Here is a 19641-nt window from a genome sequence, read left to right as displayed (position 1 = left end):
TGGTCGCTAAAGCAAGGCCGGTAGTGGTGATTGGCAATGTCTCATGGGTGCCGGCCAGAAATACATCCTTAGCGGTGGCTGATGCGGCACAGAGTGAGGGGCAGCAGCGGAAAACCTGAGCCGGCTGGCCAGTGGTAGGGGAGAGACGAGCACGGAGAGTTCATCAGGGTCGTGCACGATGTGGCGCAGGCGTACGCTTGTTCCATCATGATTGCGTGTCGATCGACATTGGACTTGTTGGAAGTCGGAGAACTGCACTGGTGATGCACAGACTACACAGACTACACAGACGTGGCAGTAAACGAGCAGTTGACAGCTACAAGTGTACAGAATACTAATGCTTACCAGTTCTTGAGACCGAGCTCCGTTGCGGGATGACGATAAAGAAGGCTGGGCCAGGTTCTGTGGTTCCGTACTGTAGATTTCGTGCCCGGGATCACCCCCGAAGAATCGTCCTCCCGACGCCATCTCGCCCGTTGCAGATTTCTGCCAGTTCGTTGATCAAGGCACGAGCTGACGGAGTACACTTCAGGCGGACAGTCCGATGCTAAAGACTGTAGCCGCCCTTCTAAGTCCTACTGCGTCGAGCCGACTTTCACCATGTTCTTTCAGGTGAAAACACGCACTATCGGTGCTCGCGGCAATATGGAGTAGAGTCATGCTCACCGCCATGGATGATCCGTGCTACCATGCGAGCCGACTTCTCGTCTATGTCTGCTCCCTGCACCCGCGGTCAACTAACTTACTCAGGAAACAAATCTCTACCCAACGACCTCCCCTCATCTGCTCCGAAGTGTAAGGAAACTAAGTGGCTGGATGCATGCTTTACCTTGCCGTGTGTACGTACAGTACTCCGTACCAGAACCGCATACTCCGCCTAGTCACACCAAGCGGGCTTCCGCCGCTACAGCGTGTTACAGAGCGCTGTCCCGGTTTTACGTACGAGTACACTTTTTGTTACCGGGACGACAAGATCACTACTACGGAGCCTGCGATGGTTGTACGACCACAAGATTACGAATATGAAGGCAATTTCACTACTGTGGAAAAAGATAAAGAGACGAGTTGTGTCATTTTGCTTGATGCTTTGAAGTGGCGACGCTCGAGTATTATTACTACAAACTGTGGGAGTGGACTACCCCACGTTGGTACGCTGCAAGCGGAGCGTGCATTATTCAAACTTGCTTTCCTTGCCATCCCAGCCACATTGATCATTTAACGTAATATGCGTGTAGTTCCTTGCGCCGCGCTATGCCCATGCAAGATAATGAGACTCCTGCGCTGGTGATACAAGTTGAGGTCCTCCAATTCAGTAACCAGTTTACTCGATGTTGATGCGTCTGCTCTCAGGCGCAGCGGCCTTTGGCACCACGATGCTCAGCACACCGTTCTTCAGGCTGGCCTTGACCGCGTCCTGGTTGACCCGGCTAGCGAAGCTGAAGCTGCGCGAGAAGGAGCCGACTGAGCGTTCACGGTACCAGTACTGGCTGTCGGTGGTCTTCTGAGGCTCAGGCTGTGCTTGGGTCTGGCTGACTTCCTGCTCGGGGGCGGCCTCGGTATTGGCGACGGCGGATGAGTTGGCCGGCTCTTCAACATCATCCTCGACAGTGGCGTGATGAAGAGAAGACTTTTCGCTGGTCTCTGAGGTGGGGGTAGCGGGAGTTTCCTCCAGAGCGGCGGTAGAGGATGGGCGCTGACCGCGTTCAGTGGTCTGTTCGTGGCGGCCCTTGATGGTGATGGTATGCTCATCCACAAACTCGATGTTGATGTCCTTCTGGTCAACACCAGGGAGTTCACCCTCGAGTGAGTAGGCTTCCTTGGTCTCCTTCACATCGAAGCGGGGATTCCACTGGCGCGGACTGGACTGACGGCTGGCACGCTGCAACTCATGCAGAGTGTCGTCGAAGAGGTTCCAGAGAGGAGCGACTTCGTGGTGGCGAGCGGGACCGCAGCGCATGGCTGGGGCGTAGGCGAAGCGTGGGAATAGGAGAGACATCTTTCTGGTGTTTGTGGTGGTTGGTTTGATGATGCGAGTGAACTGAGTGCGAGGTACAGTCGATTGCATTTGATGACGAGTTGATGAAAGTGCAGCGCCGATCGCGCCTTTATAGCGAGACGCCATTATGATTCGAATGTGCTGACATGCTCTGGCACCTTCGAATTGCTGAGCAATTGTCGATTGGTGATATATGTGCTAGAACCATCGCTCGAGTACACGAATGCTCTGGAGCCTTCCACGCCTCTCGCGCCACTTCGATGCCCCGGAAGCGGCGAAACCCACCTCCGAGCCAATGAAAACGCAGGAAGACGTTTGCCTGGCGAGAGTCCTACCCAGTGACTGGTCGACTTCACTGCAGATGATACTTTGCAGAGGCAAGGCACCATCTAGATCTTGTTGCGTGCATCAAAGCACAGACGGAGATAGCCGCGCAAGTCTGTGTGCTCAATGGATATCGGTAACGCCGGGCGCCGAGTAGAGCTCGAGCTTCCTGTGGCCCATGCGGAGCAATGTTTCGACGGCTGAGAAGTCCTTCCTGTCGATCGACGAGGCCTTGCGGAATTCACGCCTGAAACTGTTAGGCGAATGGGACTCGGAGGAGACGAGTTGCGTAAGTCATACCGTGCGGCGGCCTTGAAATTGGCCCGAGAGTGCTGTTGAGGCCAGGTTAGCCATTTTGCGGAGAATCAAGGCAAACGAGCCAGCGAATGTATTTACCTCAGGCTTCTTGTTAGCCTCCCGCAAGCATCGTCGATAGAGCTTAAGGACTTCTCGCTGCAGCCCAGAAAGTCGCGCGACCATTATGTTCACTTTAGTCTGAAGAGAGAAGGAAGGAGATAGCCCAAGTCCTGGGAGATGGATGGTGATGGAACGGAAAGCTTGGCGCCATCTTGGATTCCCCCAAGGTCACTGGCACATCTCCCTATGTAGCACTATCTACAAGCCACTGCCTCTGTGTCCACGTATAGCAGCAATGGCGCTCCGTCTATGGCTAGACTCTGCAAACAGCGCCTTGACAAGGTCCACCACTTCCTCCTGCGAGAACTCGAGACTCAACTCTCCCTCAGTCCAGAGGTACTTGATATCCTGCAGATTGGATTCCAGGATGTTGATCAAGTATTGAAACCTCAACCAATTTGGACAATACACTGCCACCATAGGTACGGCTTCTTGATCTGACTGGCTGTCCTCAGGCGATCTTGTGATGAACAGGTCTTCCAGCTTTGCAAGTTGTGCGCAGAAGTTGCCAAGCCGTTGGGACTGAGCTTCAGAGATGTCGTCCATCTCTTCAATATCGGTAATGACCTTGCTAAGAACACTTGACAGTAGCGCTCCTGTCGATTGCAGTAGGGCCGAGGTAGACAAAACCGGTGACCATTCAGCATGCACCTGTCTCAGACGATCGCTCGTCGAAGCTATTGCGTCCTCGATCTGCTCCGCGTACGGGATTGTGAATCCTTGAACGCCATCTAGCAGGTCACCTAGAATTGTTCTCTGGGTATCCATTTCTCGAGCATACGCCGACCGAGCAAACTTCTCCATGGCGGTACACTCGGCCTCGATGTCTTTCATGCCGGCTGGCTCGGGCATACTGCGAAGCTTATCGGCGATGTACAGCGCGTCATTATAGAGATTCATGTTCCCTAAGCTCGCGTTCTTGGCGTAGTAGGTAGGAGCCGTCGCTCGGAACATGGCGACGGAGAGCGCTGGCAATGCCAATAGCCCAGATGAAGCAGGGACACCTCTCAGACTCGCATGGTTCTCTCCTTGTAGCGTGACGCCATCTTGAATGTCCTTGCCAATACGTTCAAGGAGATGATCGGGTATGTCCGTGATGCTGTACAGCTCGGTTAAGACCAGTTCTTGTGAAGCAGCAGGCTCCGGTCGGTCGCCGTTAATAGTATCTGGGGACGACTTGGCCTCATTAGCAGGTTTCGCTTCGTTGTCATCGTCGCCCCAACCCCATGCTTCTACATCGGCATCTTCGCCGTCGTCTGTCTTGTCCTGCCCATTGGTGGTCGTATTCTTTTGCTGACTCTCGTCCATTTCATCATCGAAGCCCCAGCCACTCGTGTCCTCGTCGCCTTCGGTCTGCTGTGATGACTCAGCTCCTGTCTTCTCAGCTTCGTCCCACGATGTGTTCCAGTCGTCGGATGGTTCCTCAACGGTCTGTTTGGAGGGCGCGGCTGTGTCCAGCGTGCTTGCCTTTTGGCGCTCAACTCTCTCAACTTGATGCAGTGACCCCTGCGAGAGCGCAAACGCCTTCCTGACGGCATCTAAAGCCTCGGATTTCCGCTTGGCGATCCACATTCGGGGAGCATGTTGTGTCCACTGCCTGAGGTCACTGGCCTTGGGCCATCTGTGTGTGTCTAATACTTCCGCCAGGCCGGCTACATCCATACCCAGTGAGTCCAGATCTGTCAAGTCGTTCAAATCCATGGGAATCGCAGGCGTCAACCAATCTGTGACTAATGCAGACATGAAGCGAGGAGCAAGCGCGTTTGCTATGTGTGAAAACACCTTTTCAGGCAGTGATGCATGTAAGAATACCACAATATCTTTGCTGAAGCTCAGGATTTGTGGGATCTCAGGTCGTTTGTTCCCTAAGATGATTTTGAAACTGCCTCCTTGGACATAGTACGCCGACAAGTGCCTGATGGACTTGATCGATAGAACGCGGAGCACGAATGTTTCGAGTTTGTCTGCAATAGTTTCGAGCACGGCGTCGGCAGCGTCAAGTTCATCGAGTGCTTCTACCAATGAAGCGTTGTTCGAGGTTGGCACATCGGTGTCTTCTACCGACAGCAGCCCTTCAGAGCCATCGTACTGGACTGCAACCCTGGAAGTTACGTCTCGCTCTAGTTTCGTACGCGTTTTCGACCGCAGCTCCTGTTTGTACTCGTTGATTATGGACTTGACTCGAGGGCCGGTGATGCGGGACACATGTTGATCTATGTCTTTTAGGGCTTTGGCTGCCTCGACAATATGACCCTCGGACAATGAATCCTCGATGGCACGCATCTGTTGGTGGACATTGGAAGTGTTGTGTAGTTGTGTTTGTAGGTCTTTCGTAAACTGAATCTCATCCTCCAGCAACCTGGCTTTGCTTGCAGCATCCGACGCTTCTTTTCGCAGTAGTTCAAGGCGCACATGCTCCTGAACTATTTCCTGCGCATCTTGTTTGCACTGAGCAATATCTTCCTGCACTTTCTTTGCTTGGGTGATCCACTGGTCGACACCATCAGCATACGGTCTGCCGACATCGCGTATCTCTGCACTGAGCTCGTCTTTTGCCTTTGCGATCGATTCTAGTAATTCAGGTATTCCGCCAGAAGTGATATCCGCAGAGAGGACAGATGCTGTCTCCGGAAAGGTACCCTCTCGAATTGGGCCGATCAGGCTAGAGGCAAGTTCTGCCATGCGCAGCAGTTCACGCCGAAGGCACGCGTTCCTGGTGGGAAATAGGTCGGCAGTGGCTTCAGTGTCGAGTCCACTCGTTAGAACGAGCCCGCGGCTTCGAGGTGGCTGTTGCAGACCGGATAACATACCCGGAGGCCCACTCTTTTTCTTCGAATGCGGGCCTCACTTTTTTGCGGCAACTGAAGTGTTACTCACTACGCAATCTACAGCATACATTTTGAGGTGCCTAGATGACAGTCGCAAGGTCTATGACTGGGTGACAGCGCTACAAAGTATCTCCTCAGCTAATTTTCCGCTCGCCACCTTCGAGCTGACCTCCGCATCCACAACCATGGCGGGCGCCGAGTCTGCTTCCTCGACCCAAGTGAGGATCCGACTCGCTACAACCGATGGACGCTACAGTTTACCAGACTCTGCGCCTATATTGGTCCCTACCTCATTCCGTCGCCTAGCCCTGTCAAGCCTCGTCAATAATCTCCTCGAGCACGATCAGCCAGTACCGTTTGACTTCATTATCAATGGGTCATACCTACGAACAACACTTGAGCAGTTTCTTTCTGAGCACGGAATATCTTCAGAAACAGTCATCGATGCAGAGTTCACGCCTGCGCAGAAGATCCCGAAATATATTGCCTCTTTTCCGCATGAAGACTGGGTGAGTGCGCTAGACGTACTGCCATCAGAGAAATCCCGCCTGCGCCAGTCTCGGATATTGTCGGCCAGTTACGATGGACTGCTGCGTGTTTGGAATACTTCCTCAAATGTCATTGCCACATCACCTGGCAAAGGTGGTGGAGGCCACTCGTCGTTCATCAAGGATGCGAAGTTTGTCTCCGCTTCCCAGATCGTGTCCGTTGGCTTCGACCGGGTCGTAAGATTATGGAAATACGAGGAGGCTGAGGACGGATTGTCGGCCTCCATCTCCCCACGCCTGCAGTTATACGGACATGCCTCGTCCATAGACTCGGTGGCCAGCTGCAGACACAAAGATGCGCATCGCTTGCTGACCGCTTCGGCCGATCATACCATCGGCCACTGGTCGACCAAGACATCAGAAAGCCCCGCAGCGTCGGAAGAGCTAATACCCAAGACGATTCGCGAAAACGGAAAGAGAAGAAAACTCAACCCTGCGGTGTCGGTTGCACAACGAGGTCCGCTGTCAATACTCCAAGGCCATACGCAGCAAGTCAGCGGAGTCGTCTTTGATGCGAACGATCCCGAGGTGGCATATTCCGCCTCGTGGGATCAAACCATGCGAACGTGGCATCTTCCCTCGTCCTCGATTGTCGACACTCGTACAACGAACCAAGCGCTATTTTGCATTCATCAACTGCCGGAGTTGCATCTTGTCGCTACCGGGACTGCTGGGCGGGATGTCAAGCTTATGGATCCCCGAGCCTCAGCCTCGGCGGTCACGGCGATGACACTGAAAGGGCATAAGAATTCCGTGGTACGTCTAGCTGGTGATCCGAGCAACGGATATACCTTGGCTAGTGGAAGTCACGACGGGACTTGCCGAATATGGGATCTGCGAAATACCAGGCAGGGTCAGGATGGAGTGCATGGGCAGAGTCTCTACACTTTACAGCGCGAGAGTTTGGGCGGAAAAGCTGCCCCAGAGGTCGCATCGGGCGCGCAGATCTTCGCTCTTGGCTGGGACAGAGAGCTCGGGATCCTCAGTGGCGGAGCAGACAAGATGATCCAGATCAATCGCAGTGACTGACGAGCATCGGCGGCAGCGGGAGATTTGAGTCCGGCATAACCAAGCACCGATCCCACGTGCAATAGTTCCAAGGTGTAGATGGAAGCGGAAACAAGGGAGATTGGAGAGATCGGAAATCGTCTAAATGCGTGGCCGGGCACCGGAGCGCAACCTGTGGTAACCAGCTCAGCTGGAGAGATCGACCGCGGGACAATGCGCAGGTCTTAGACCATAAACGGCTGAGTGGAGAGGATGCAAATCCGTTAAGAAGATTCCGAATTGCGGGCGGGGGCACGAATTCTGCTTAATGATGCTTAAATGGTGCCTAAGATGTGAGGTTAGGACGGCGGCTGGTGATGAAGTAGGCCTTGAATGCGGGCGGCACTTATGCGAGCACGAGTCACTATTATGAGCTTGACTCAGGCGAGTTCTAGGGGCCAGTGGTCGCTTATTGGAGAGGCCTGGCACTAGCGTCCAGTGGCGCTCCCTGCCCCCTGTTGTCCCGTTTCCAAGACACACAGACGAGAGACAAGGAGCGGAGACTGACTGAGCCAGGGTATGGCTTTAGGGTCAGGCAGGGGAGGAGGCGAAGAAACTCTTCTCCTACCACCGCGACAAATGCAGCATCTTCGTGCCAAACTGCGCAACCTCTGGTTTCATTGACAACATTCGTTTCTCAAGTCATAGACTACCATTGCATCGCTTTTGACGGTGTCTTTCCTGGCCCGGACGTGCTCGGACACCGCTCGTTTTCCTTTCCAACCCCCAACAACACAGCACTTTAGGCAGACCTAGATACTTTGAAGAAGCCAGGAATAGAGGACATCATCGTTACCAGCCACCTCCTAGCATCGACTTGGACCTGAAACTCCTCTATTGAAGAGTCAAGCTGTCCAACTCACTCAACGCATTCACGACCCCTCCAACGTGAGCAAAGTCCACATCCCTGTGCCACGTTCGTCAATGTTGACACTTTGTATGCAGTTGCCCGTGGACCGCCCCATGCGTTCTTGAACCGGTTCACCCGCCATCAACACCCGTTCCCTACCAGCCTGATAGGCCTGATACTTGACTCGGGCCTCGAAACTCGACGCTACCTCTACCGTCGAACGCAGTCCCAACAAATCTACACACCGGCTTCATGCCCATCAAGCTACCAAAGGGCTTTCAAAGAAGGAAATCTTCAGGCAATGCCTTGGATGAGGCCAGTTCACCGGTTGGCTCTTCATTTAGAGTTATTGAGAGGCCAGAAACCAAGTCATTTGAGGCTGGCACCTTGACACGAGCGATTGGAGGCTCGTCGTCTGCTCTCAAATCCAAGAATAGCTTCGAGCACGATGATGAAAACATGTTCCGTGTGTCTACAGGCATGCGTCCCGATGCAACCAACCGGTAAGTTCGCAACCTCGTATAATGACTTCTCCATTCCTAACGCCGTATAGTGGAAGTGGTGGGACCGAGCATTCCGTCTCAACTGCCCCTTATGACAGCGCCGCTTCATCCTCACGGTTGAGTGTTTCTACGAATCCCTCGTCGATCGATGCTCGTTCAGACCGGAATGTACAGGCTCAATATAAAGATATTCCCGCGCCTCCACCACCATCAGCGAGGCCCGGATTCCTGCGCAATTCCGCCCGGACATTCTCCCTGGGTATGGGGTTGAAGTCTAAAGATACACCAACCTCATCTCCGGCAGATTCGCCGGGCGGGCCGTATCTGCCCCAGGTGCCTCACGAGCAAAGAGGGCGTGCCGCCACAGCCAGTAGCGCAAGTACCGCGACACCTCCACGGTTGTTCGACTCGGATCTTGCTCTTGACAACAGCGAGCTGAATGACTTTGGTAACATGTTTGAGGGGATTGGAATGCATAGCCGTGACTCCAGCCCGGGGCTGTCTAAGCATAATGTGAGTTTCTTAGTCATCCTCATGGCGAGGTTTCAAAGCTGACTTGTTGAAGAACCTCACCGCATCTCCTTCCTCAGATTACCCTCCGAACAGCTTCCCTGCTACCTCGCAACAACGCTCCACCCGCGCTCCTGCCCCAAAGCCGATCTCTACGAATCGGTACGAAACTATCGAAGAATCGCCCTATTCCTGGAATTCGCATAACTCGAGGGAGGGATTGATCAGATCTCCTTCACCATCGAAGACCATAACGCAGAACAGCCCCCCAGTGCCTGCGCATGCCCCATTTACGGTCAACAAAACCCGAGGTCCGAATCGGAAGCCTCTACCCCCTGAAAGTGATATGCTCAACAACGAGCTGTCGAATACAAGCGAGGATGCTCGACTGACGAAGAGTGAAACGATTGACTCTTACCAGAGCGCCGATGCAGACGTCGATCCAGCTCTGCTCGAGAGTATGGACCTAGCAAATCAATGGGCCGAGACTAAGCCGACCGTCAACAGGCTACCTTCCAGCAACAAGATCATGACGCCTGCTCAATTTGAGCAGTACAAGCGACGGCAAGACGAGGATAGAAGACTAGGGGCTTCTCGCGATAGCGACTCGGAGGACGAGATCAACTATGACGATGATGAAGAGGAGGAGAGAGAAAGACTGGCGGCGAAGAAGAGGCACAAGCAAGAAGCCCACCTTACGGTGTACCGACAACAGATGATGAAAGTCACTGGTGAACAAACCACCGGTCGTAACAGCAGCCTGGGCCCCACACTCGATCCACGGGCCAGTCCTAGCCCGAACGCGCTCGACAACCGCATTTCACACCTGACGACTGGTACACAGCAGTCTGGGAAGAGTAGTGGCGAGGAAGAGGACGAAGATGAGGATGTCCCGCTAGGAATACTGGCAGCACATGGCTTCCCGAATCGAAACCGACCACCCACCCAACTCATGCAGTCCTCGTCCAACCCGAACCTGCGAGCGTTCGCTCAACAACAGCAGCCACAGCCGAACACTGTTGCGCCATCGGCAGCAGGTGAATCGGTCAAGCGCGGCAGTCTGCCTGTCTTTGCACGACATTTGCCGCAAGATCCGTACTACGGTGCCAGCGTCGTCAACCCAATGCACCGCGAATCGCTTGCCATGCATTCGCAGCAGGTCCCGCAAGGGGCGGGCGCTTCAACGCAACATCCAGTGCACCCGGCGGGCCTGGTGGGCGTGATTGCTGGGGAGGAAAAGGCACGTGCTATGCGACGTGGCAGCCCGAATACCCAAGGCAATTATGATCTGCCGCCTGCGATGCAGCACCCTGGTATGATACGGTCTCAAACTGCTGGCCCGGGCATGATGCCAATGATGGCAGGTATGCCTCCTATGCCAGGCATGGGTGGTATGACACCGGGAGATCATGCTCAAATTCAAATGTCGCAGCAGATGACCCAGATGATGCAGATGCAGATGCAGTGGATGCAGCAAATGCAGCAAATGATGGGGAATCAGAACTTGTCGCCAGGAGGCATGACACCTGGTGAGATGCAGCCGAACTTTCATCAACCGGCTCCTAGCATGAATGGTCGGCCACCCACAATCCAGATGAACTCTGCTCCACATCTTAACGGGAGGACAATGAGTACCTTGACGCCCAGTATGGCGTCGTGGAACCTTGGAGGCCAGCATGGACATGGGACCTACGCTGCGTCGATCGCCCCATCTGAGCGCAGCAACGTCGGGCTTGCGTCACGTTATCGGCCTGTTTCGACCGTCCAGGACATGGACCTAGGCTCGGCAAGGCGAGCGTCCACATTTACATCCACGTCGGTGCGACCCTGGTCCCAGATGGACCTGAAGGCTACTTCGAACACCCGTCCGTCTGTGAGCCCAGTGGGTCGGAAGTCGGTACTCGCTCAAGATGATGACGACGACGACGAAGGCTGGGCGGAGATGAAGGCTAAGAAAGACAGGAAGCAAAAGTCATGGAAGCTGAGGAAAGGGCAAAGTGCCTTGCAAGAACTCTACAACGGCGTACCCTGAACAGGTAGGCTGTACATTTCTTCTAGAGGCGAGTTTTCATGGAGTCGATGAAGACTTCACAAGCGGCAAGAAGAACATGTTTGGATACCGGACAAAAGCTGGAGATGGTAGCAACATGGACAATGTGCGGCATCTGACAAGAGATACGAGGCCAGGAAAAGTTGCGGCAATGTACAGGATGGATGGTTATGATATGAAATGGGCGGACCCCATTGAATGACCAAGAGGCCGTCGTTGTATAATCTACTCTAATAATAGAATGTGTCCGTCACTCTGTCTCTGGTCGATGCACAAGGCGACGATGTGGGCAACAAAGTTGATGGAAGATGCCAAGACCAGGCAATTCTGCAGCAAGCGTTCGGCTGCCACTGCCTGCCACCAAAAATCCCACCAACGCGGTAAGCGACGAATCTAGGCCGCTGCAGATTCTTCGATCTGTCTACAAGGTACAGCAGACTCACTCTGCAATCACTGCATCTCACCGGCTAGAACCCCTCGCGATCGACCCTGTGTCTTGCCAAGCCGTTCGGGGCCGTCCTTCCTTTGTCACTCGATTCTGGCAAACTCACTTCTCGCGTTGGTATTACGGTGGAGGCAGGCAAAAGAGACGGAGCGCTCTGCCCTTGATGCTTGGAGTCTAGAGGTATACTTTGGTTGAAAGCAGTTTCCAGAGAACGGAAAGGTGAGTTGCTTTTGCGCCAGCGGAGCGCCGCTCCAGCATCAAACCGAAAATCGGCTCTTCCGGGTTCAAACACTCAGTCACTGGCTTTGGAGGAGAGGCGACAAACACATCTTATCCTTTCAGCCCATCATTTCCGCCGCAGCCGTTTGCCTACTTGCATTCCATCTCCAGCCTGCCACCTCGGACGTTGCTGCGTTCGTTGGAAGTCCATATACTGACCGGTCCTCACCATCTTAGTTTTGGCGGCACATAGCAGTCATTGCACAGCAAGAACAGCAAGCAGTCATGGGTTCCATCCAAATCGACCCGCGCTTTCGACGAATTCAGAAGTTTAACTCTACCTACTCCCCAAATACTGTCACGCAGTATGAATCAGATCGAACTGGCATGCGGGTCGTCGTTGTCGACCAGGAGGGACCCAAGCTACACGGCTTTTTCGTACTAGCAACTGAGATACACGATGACAGCGGCGCGCCTCACACTCTAGAGCACTTGTGCTTCATGGGATCCAAGAGCTACAAGTACAAAGGTTTCCTAGACAAACTAGCTACTCGAGCGTACTCCAATACGAATGCTTGGACCGCCACCGACCACACGGCCTACACGCTAGAGACGGCCGGATGGGCAGGTTTTGCGCAAATACTACCGGTCTACCTTGATCATCTTATTGTACCAACCTTGACGGATGCCGGTTGCATCACCGAAGTTTACCACATTGATGGTCAAGGCAATGATGCCGGTGTAGTCTACTCCGAAATGCAGGGTGTTCAGAACGCAGCCTCCGAGCTAATGGAACTGCGCGGTAAGCGCCTCATGTATCCTGAGGGTGTTGGTTTCCGCTACGAGACTGGAGGTATGATGGAGCAACTACGAGTGCTAAGCGCCGATCGCATCCGAGAATTTCATCGCGAGATGTATCAGCCCAAGAATCTGTGTCTGCTTTTGATGGGTGAGGTCGATCACAAGGAGTTGCTGCAGATCCTCGACGATTTTGAGACATCTGTCATCCATGATATCCCTCCTCCAGACAAACCATTCTCACGTCCTTGGATCGACTCCAAGCAAGCCACCCCTCTGACAGAATCTGTTGTGAAAAGGGTCGAATTCCCGGAGGAGGATGAGGACTTTGGGCAGATCGACATCAAATTTCTGGGGCCTGACATTGCAGATATCGTACAGTCGGGTGCCCTGACGGTCGTCCTGCTCTACCTCTGTGGCTCTCCTGCTGCCGTTCTGGACAACAACATTGTGGAGAAAGAGCAACTAGCTAGCAGTATCTACTTCACTGTGGATAGCCGGCCCAGGACCGAGGTTGACTTCAGCATGTCAGGAGTCGAGACCGACGTGCTCGAGGATGTAGAGAAACGCTTTCACGAGGTGCTTGACGAAGCCATGAAGAAGCCATTGGATATGTCTTTCCTGCGAGACTGCATCGACCGGCAAATAAGGTCTACCAAATTCAACACGGAATCTCAGCCGACCCATTTCTCGGACTATATCATCGCTGACTACCTGTTTGGCAAACGCGATGGCTCGACTCTGGAAGAGATGGCATCATTAGATCAGTTTGAGCGCTTGAAATCTTGGACAGAGCAGCAGTGGAAGGACTTCATCAACAAGTACTTTGCCAAAGCACATTATGTTTCACTGCTGGGAGTGCCGTCCGCCAAGTTGTCGAAGAAGCTCACCGACGACGAAGCTGCTCGAGTCGAGAAACGAAAGAAAGAACTAGGGCCTGAGGGTCTCAAGAGAAAATTCGAGGAGCTGGAAAAGGCCAAAAAGGAGAACGACAAAGAAATCCCTCCAGAGCTACTGGCACACTTTAGAGTCCCATCTACCGAGTCGATTCATTTCGTTAAGACCAGCTCAGCACGTGCTGGACCGGCTTTGAAAGTAGGCAGACCGGACAACAAGTACCAGAAGATCATCGAAAACGACGGTGGCGAGGACTTCCCCCTGTTCATCAACTTCGAGCACATCGAGTCAAATTTTGCCCGCATACATCTCATGATCTCCACCGAGAACCTTCCTGTTGCGCTCAAGCCATTGCTTGCAGTGTATTTCGAGGCCTTCACCAATCTCGACGTGCAGCGTGACGGCCACAACGTCCCCTTCGACCAGATCGTTGTGGAGCTCGAACGGGACACTGTCGGCTACACCATCGACTCGGCCTCCAACCTCGGCAACGTCGAATGTCTTCGCATCACCTTCCAGGTCGAAATCTCAAAGTACAGTACCGCTATTGCCTGGATCAATGAGCTCTTCTGGCAATCCATCTTCGAAGACAAGCGGCTCCAGGCTATCAATGCCCGCCTGCTTGCCGATGTGCCCGATGCCAAACGTGACGGTAATGACATGCTCGCCGCCGTGCATATCATGACCCACCTCGCACCCGCTTCAATCGGCCGCGCACGCTCTACTCTCGTCAAAGCCTTGTACCTCAAGCGGTTCAAGTGGCTTCTGAAGAACGAGCCAGAACGTACGGCCTCCATGCTCGAGGATCTGCGTAGCTTCCTCGGCCAATTCGCCAACTTCCGGGTCGTGGTTGTCTCAGACCTCACCAAGCTGGCTGATCCCGTGCAGGCATGGAAGCCGTTTCTGTCAAAGCTCGACACTACTCAGCCCCTGGCTCCGCTGGGTCGCCGCATCGATCGCCTCTCGGCTGCTGGTCAGAATCCGGGTGCACTAGCCTACGTTGTTCCCATGGCCACCATCGACTCCTCTTTCCTCTACGCCGTGGCCCGTGGTCCCAGCACCTGGGACGACGAATGTTTGCCCGCACTCATGGTTGCGCAAGCCTACTTGAACGCAGTGGAAGGCCCGCTGTGGGTCGCCGTACGGGGCGTCGGGCTCGCCTACGGCGTCAGCACATCCTACGACATCGACTCCGGCTTCGTCAGCCTGGACGTATACCGCAGTCCCGACGCGTACAAGGCCTTTGAGGCCTCATGCAAGGTGGTGCAGGAGCACATCGACGGTACCATCGAGTTCGACGACCTCATGCTCGAAGGCGCCATCAGCAGTATCGTCGTCGCCATGGCCAACGAGCAGCAGACCCTGGCGTCGGCGGCCGTAGCGTCCTTTGTCAAAGAGGTCATGCGCGGCCTGCCCAGCGACTATAATGAGACTTTGCTCAGGAAGGTGCGTGAGGTCAGTGTGGACGAGGTCAAGACAGTTATGGACGAGGTCGTGATGCCGGTCTTCAAGCCGGGAAAGGCGGATGTCATGGTTACATGTGCGGTTGGCATGACGGAGGTAAGTCGATCTTTTTCGGCCCGGAGTGGCTGTTTTTCATGGTGGACGGAGAGAAAGAAGAGAGAGAGAGAGCTATGCTAACGTGTGCAACTACAGGGTATTCAGAAGGGGTTGGAGACTGTGGGCTGGAAGCCTGAGGTCCATGACCTCACTTGGTTCCAGGATGATTACGGGCTGAAGGTGCCGGATGACGATGACGGTGATGACGAGGGCGATGAGGACGAGGATGGGGATGAAGAGGATGGCGAGGCTGACGAGGACGCCAGCGATGACTTCGAGATGGTCGAGCGGTAAGACATCCGTCAGTCAGGTGGGCAGAGGTGAGAAAAGCATGTGCGCGTGCCTGGTATGTAAGGTGTGCTGGTCTGGTCGCATGGATAGATCGCATGGGATGCTTGGTGGCGGAAAGACGAAGACAATACTACTACTGCTGCTGCTGCGTATGATATATCGCTGTTGACTGCGCAGGAAGAAGGCGTGTACACGGCAATTGTGGCAATTGTGACCGCATTGTTTGATGTTTGATATTCGATGTTTGATCTTTCAATTCTGTGACCCTAACTGAAGGAATTCTTGAAAGGTATTCTGTGCTTTCTCTATCCGCTGCCGGACCAACCCCAGCCCCAGATACAGGTCATTGTCGCGTATTGCTAGCGAGCCCCATTTAGAAAAGGTCGGAGCTTCGTACATTTCCTTCACGCTTTCTCATGCATTTGCATACGCAAAAAAGAAAAGAATTGATCTTGGCTGGTCGTGCGGCGTGGTCGTGGGTGCGACCTCCGCTCTTCCATGGGTAAGCACGTCTGACCTCTCGCTCGCTGGCTGGTGCGTCTGCCCGCTACCCGCCTCCGCAACATTGCGCTGTTGCGGGATTGCAACGCGATGGCGGCCGCCTCACAGCTTCAGTCTCCTCCGTTCAGCGCTGGCGGCAGTCCCCCCTCTTTCCCTTCCCTCCCCAGCTTCACGGTGCGGATCCGCTCGATCCTGCCACGTCTCCGATGTCATCTCCTCCGACCACACTGTATTGAGCGCGTCTCTCAAGAGATTTCGGGCTCAACCGTATTGCCCGCGACAATGTTTGCCCAGCCAATCAACCGCCAGTGCTTCTCGATTCTTCTGCTCAAGGCGATCTTCTCGCCAACCGCGGTGCAGGCGGGCGTGGTGAGAGTCAGCTTGGCGGCATCAGCACGAACACCCATGACCTTGGCACCTGTGGCGGTGCTGCCGATGTTGACCATGAGAACCTCGTTTTTGGCCAGCTTGGCCACCTTAGCTTGCTTGCCGTCGGCAGTCTTGACGCCCAGCAGGCGGCGCAGCAGGAAGTAGTTGACCTCGATCTCAATGTAGATCTCGGGTAGCTGACCTTTGAGGCCGAGCACGTGGCCGACGAGACGATCGGCACGGCAGAGGGTAGGGTCGACGCGGGTACCAACACCGATGAGGCCGCCTGGTACTGCAAACTTGAGATCGTTATGCTCAGCGAAGAGAGACACGATACGTGAAAGAATGGGTCGGCAGATGGTCTGACCGGATTCCGAGCGCGAGATGATACCTGGCCGGATCTCAATTTCATCACCCAATTTCAGTACGCCAGTCAGGATCGAACCACCGGCCACGCCGCCTTTCAGGTCCTCAATCTCGGCACCGGGCTTGTTGACGTCAAAAGAGCGGATGATGATCATGTGTGGGGCGGCGGAGAAGTTTCGAGGCGGCACGGGGATGCGGGTGACGAGATATTCGTTTATCGCATCGATGTTGTATTTGAGTTGGGCGGATATAGGAATGATGGGGCTCCCGTCGGCGACAGTGCCTTTGATGAATTTGAGAATGGATTGGTAGTGAGTAAGGGCGTTGTCTTCCTTCATCAAGTCGACTTTGTTTTGCAGAATGATGATGTGGTTGAGTTTCATGATTTCGATGGCGGCCAGATGCTCAGAGGTTTGAGGCTGCGGGCATGATTCGTTGCCTGCGATGAGGAGAAGGGCGGCGTCCATAACGGCGGCGCCTGACAACATGGTACTCATGAGAATATCGTGGCCCGGGCAATCGACGAACCTACAAGGCTGTTAGCAGCAGGTCGGAGTGAGGTAAGGCAAATAAGGCAAATGTGGTTTGATCCGCGAAAGCGATGTGGCTAATCAACCGCTCTGATGCATATTGCGAGTGTATCTTTGCTGATTTGACGCCTGGAAAGACTGAGGAGGGGGTAACTCACGAGACATGACGAAGCAGGCGGTATGTGCCACCGCATCCTTCCCGCTCGCACGGCGGGTCAACCTCCTTCTCGGATTTGTAGGACCGATAGCATGTAGGCCTGGGGCAGGCCTCGTTGTCACACTTATAGACCTTCGCATTGGCATAACCCAATTTGATGGTGATGTTTCGTTCCAGCTCGTTCTTGAATCGCACAGTCTGCACGCCCGAGATGGCCTTGACGACTGTGGACTTGCCGTGCGCCACATGGCCGATGGTACCGATGTTTATCGTTGCCTGCCGCGCGATGATCTCGGGGGTGAGGGGCGTGAGCACGCTGACGTCCAGGGTCTTTGGGTCGGGCTGTTCGGGGAGGGGAGGTCGTGTGACGGCGGGCTCGGGGACCGCGGCGGAGGTGCCCTTTTTGAGGGAAGACTTCAGAGGTTGGTTGGTATCCTCGGCCATTTCTGTGGCATCGACGAGCTCTCCCTCGGGAGTCCCGGGTTGCGAGAACTCGTCGTCGCTGGGCATGTCGCCGTTGGTCGCCATGGTGGGGCGCTGGGCGGGGGTTTTCTTTTTGTGTGCGTTGACTACGGTGAGGATCGCCGAGAGTAGTGTGGAGGGTGTGAAGGACGTCTCAATACAACGACAAGTTCGTGGATGTCTGGAGACAGCGAGTGGGTGCGTTGCGTAGTCTCAAGCTGTGGCTGCAATTCTCTTTGCGGGCTGGAGTCATGGTCGAACATTTATGACTCTTGGCACGCGCCAAGACTCGTCAGTGCAGCTGCGGCCGGTGCCAAACCTGACCTCATCCGACTTCATCTGACCCCCTCAACCTCTTTACTCCCCCATTAAAGCTTCAGCACGAGTTCTACTAATCTAGGGCCCCGATACGAGGGAAATAGCTTTCGCTTCCGGCTGGCTCGTATGCCTTCTCACATCCGGCCTCTTAGCTCCCAAGCCGGTTCTTCCCCTCACCATCATGCTTTCGGTGAGGAGAAGAGAATGATGACAAGCCCCGTGCTAGGTAACATAAGACCATTTGGCCTCGCCAGTTAGGAGCTTGCCAGGTAAGTCAATCAAATTACGGAAGTAGTCCCTTTCCCTCTGTGTCTACAACATCGTCGCCATTCACCGTCTGCTTGCCCTGTAGCAGCTTCCTCCGATCCTCGCGCAATCATGGCCGCCGTGAAAAAGTTCTACGCGGCGTGCGAGGCTGGACCCGCCGTCTGCCTGACGGCATGGGACTACCCGACAGGCCTCCTGGCCAAAGACGCCGGCATGGACCTCATTCTCATCGGCGACTCCTTGGCCATCACGGCGCTAGGCCTCCCCTCCACGACCAGCATCACTCTCGACGAGCTCATCTACCACGCTCGTGCCGTCTCGCGCGCCGCAAAGGCCGGCCCTTTTCTCCTCGGCGACCTCCCCCTCGGCAGCTACGAGATCACGCCCGAGCAGGCCGTCGCGTCCGCGCTGCGGTTGGTCAAGGAAGGCGACGTCGATGGCGTCAAGCTCGAGGGCGGCAAGGAGATGGCGCCGCAGGTCGCCGCCATCACCAAGGCAGGCGTGCCGGTCGTGGGCCACATCGGCCTGACGCCGCAGCGTGCCCTGGCTACGCTGCACACCGAGGGCATCGAGGGGCTCAGCGGCGCCGGCGAGGCGAGGTTGTCATTCGGCAGCACGCTGGACAGCGCCGAGATGGTGCTGGACGACGCGCTGGCGCTGCAGAAGGCGGGCGCCGTCGCCATCGTCATGGAGGCCGTGGCGGCACCCACTGCAAGAATGATCACCGAGGTTCTCAAGGTCCCCACGATCGGTATCGGCTGCGGGGGTGGCACGAGCGCGCAGATCGCCGTGCAGAGCGAGGTCCTCGGCTACCAGAGGACGTTCCTACAGAGGTGGCACACAAAGTACGCCGAGGTGGGCGACGTGAGTCTGCAGGCGTTGCGGAAGTACAAGGAGGAGACCAGGGGCAAGCAATTCCCGACCGAGCAGCAGGGCTACGTCATGAAAAACGGCGAGGAAAAGGTGCTGGTCGATCTGAAGAAGCGGGCCAAGGAGATGTCTCTCTACGAGAACATGGGTCGTGAGCGGAGGGGGTCCAAGAGCTCGTCGTACTGAGATTCGCGATGTTGGACATGATTAGTTCTCAACACCGAACCATTGTGTACGGGCAGAGCGATGATTAGTATGAGATCTGGACACTGTGGCGCTTGTATTCTATCGGTCTTACAACATGGCAAATCTCACACCCTATGTCCTCCTCCTCTGTGGATCTTGTGGTCCAGTGAAATCGAACGAGGACCGACCCAAACACATCATTTGTTTCAATGCCTCAGCTGCTGCAGTGGCGTCCTCATGTTTCCGCATGCTCTGATCATGGACTTCAAGACACCGGCGTGATTCCTAATTTGCATCTGGCTACCTTCCATCCGGTGACCACACAAAGTCTT

The 19641-nt window shown here is 54.8% G+C and overlaps 8 protein-coding genes across 8 annotated transcripts; 4 read left to right on the top strand and 4 right to left on the bottom strand.

Moving 5' to 3' along the window:
- Nucleotides 1-1321: 1321 nt before the first annotated feature.
- HMPREF1541_06701 (uncharacterized protein) lies at nt 1322-1996 on the bottom strand (the record flags this gene model as incomplete). The annotated part of the gene is made up of 1 exon (XM_008721031.1): nt 1322-1996. One exon carries the CDS (start codon nt 1994-1996, stop codon nt 1322-1324), a length of 675 nt encoding a protein of 224 aa, XP_008719253.1.
- Nucleotides 1997-2443: 447 nt separating this feature from the next.
- Nucleotides 2444-2800, bottom strand: HMPREF1541_06700 (uncharacterized protein; the record flags this gene model as incomplete). Its single annotated transcript, XM_008721030.1, has 3 exons — nt 2444-2567; nt 2621-2652; nt 2717-2800. The coding sequence occupies 3 exons, from the start codon at nt 2798-2800 to the stop codon at nt 2444-2446; spliced, it is 240 nt and encodes a 79-aa protein (XP_008719252.1).
- Nucleotides 2801-2935: 135 nt separating this feature from the next.
- Nucleotides 2936-5419, bottom strand: HMPREF1541_06699 (uncharacterized protein; the record flags this gene model as incomplete). The annotated part of the gene is made up of 1 exon (XM_008721029.1): nt 2936-5419. The coding sequence occupies one exon, from the start codon at nt 5417-5419 to the stop codon at nt 2936-2938; it is 2484 nt and encodes an 827-aa protein (XP_008719251.1).
- A 331-nt stretch (nt 5420-5750) lies between these two features.
- On the top strand, nt 5751-7142 carry HMPREF1541_06698 (uncharacterized protein; the record flags this gene model as incomplete). Its single annotated transcript, XM_008721028.1, has 1 exon — nt 5751-7142. The coding sequence occupies one exon, from the start codon at nt 5751-5753 to the stop codon at nt 7140-7142; it is 1392 nt and encodes a 463-aa protein (XP_008719250.1).
- A 1120-nt stretch (nt 7143-8262) lies between these two features.
- Nucleotides 8263-11055, top strand: HMPREF1541_06697 (uncharacterized protein; the record flags this gene model as incomplete). The annotated part of the gene is made up of 3 exons (XM_008721027.1): nt 8263-8513; nt 8564-9026; nt 9079-11055. 3 exons carry the CDS (start codon nt 8263-8265, stop codon nt 11053-11055), a joined length of 2691 nt encoding a protein of 896 aa, XP_008719249.1.
- Nucleotides 11056-12022: 967 nt separating this feature from the next.
- On the top strand, nt 12023-15286 carry HMPREF1541_06696 (uncharacterized protein; the record flags this gene model as incomplete). The annotated part of the gene is made up of 2 exons (XM_008721026.1): nt 12023-14992; nt 15089-15286. The coding sequence occupies 2 exons, from the start codon at nt 12023-12025 to the stop codon at nt 15284-15286; spliced, it is 3168 nt and encodes a 1055-aa protein (XP_008719248.1).
- A 743-nt stretch (nt 15287-16029) lies between these two features.
- On the bottom strand, nt 16030-17734 carry HMPREF1541_06695 (eukaryotic translation initiation factor 2 subunit gamma; the record flags this gene model as incomplete). The annotated part of the gene is made up of 2 exons (XM_008721025.1): nt 16030-17047; nt 17208-17734. The coding sequence occupies 2 exons, from the start codon at nt 17732-17734 to the stop codon at nt 16030-16032; spliced, it is 1545 nt and encodes a 514-aa protein (XP_008719247.1).
- Nucleotides 17735-18364: 630 nt separating this feature from the next.
- HMPREF1541_06694 (3-methyl-2-oxobutanoate hydroxymethyltransferase) lies at nt 18365-19309 on the top strand (the record flags this gene model as incomplete). Its single annotated transcript, XM_008721024.1, has 1 exon — nt 18365-19309. The coding sequence occupies one exon, from the start codon at nt 18365-18367 to the stop codon at nt 19307-19309; it is 945 nt and encodes a 314-aa protein (XP_008719246.1).
- Between the last annotated feature and the right edge of the window lie 332 nt (nt 19310-19641).

This window comes from Cyphellophora europaea, assembly GCF_000365145.1.
Source record: "Cyphellophora europaea CBS 101466 unplaced genomic scaffold supercont1.6, whole genome shotgun sequence".
In the NCBI taxonomy this organism is placed as follows: domain Eukaryota; kingdom Fungi; phylum Ascomycota; class Eurotiomycetes; order Chaetothyriales; family Cyphellophoraceae; genus Cyphellophora; species Cyphellophora europaea.
This window is presented reverse-complemented; position numbering and strand designations above follow the sequence as displayed.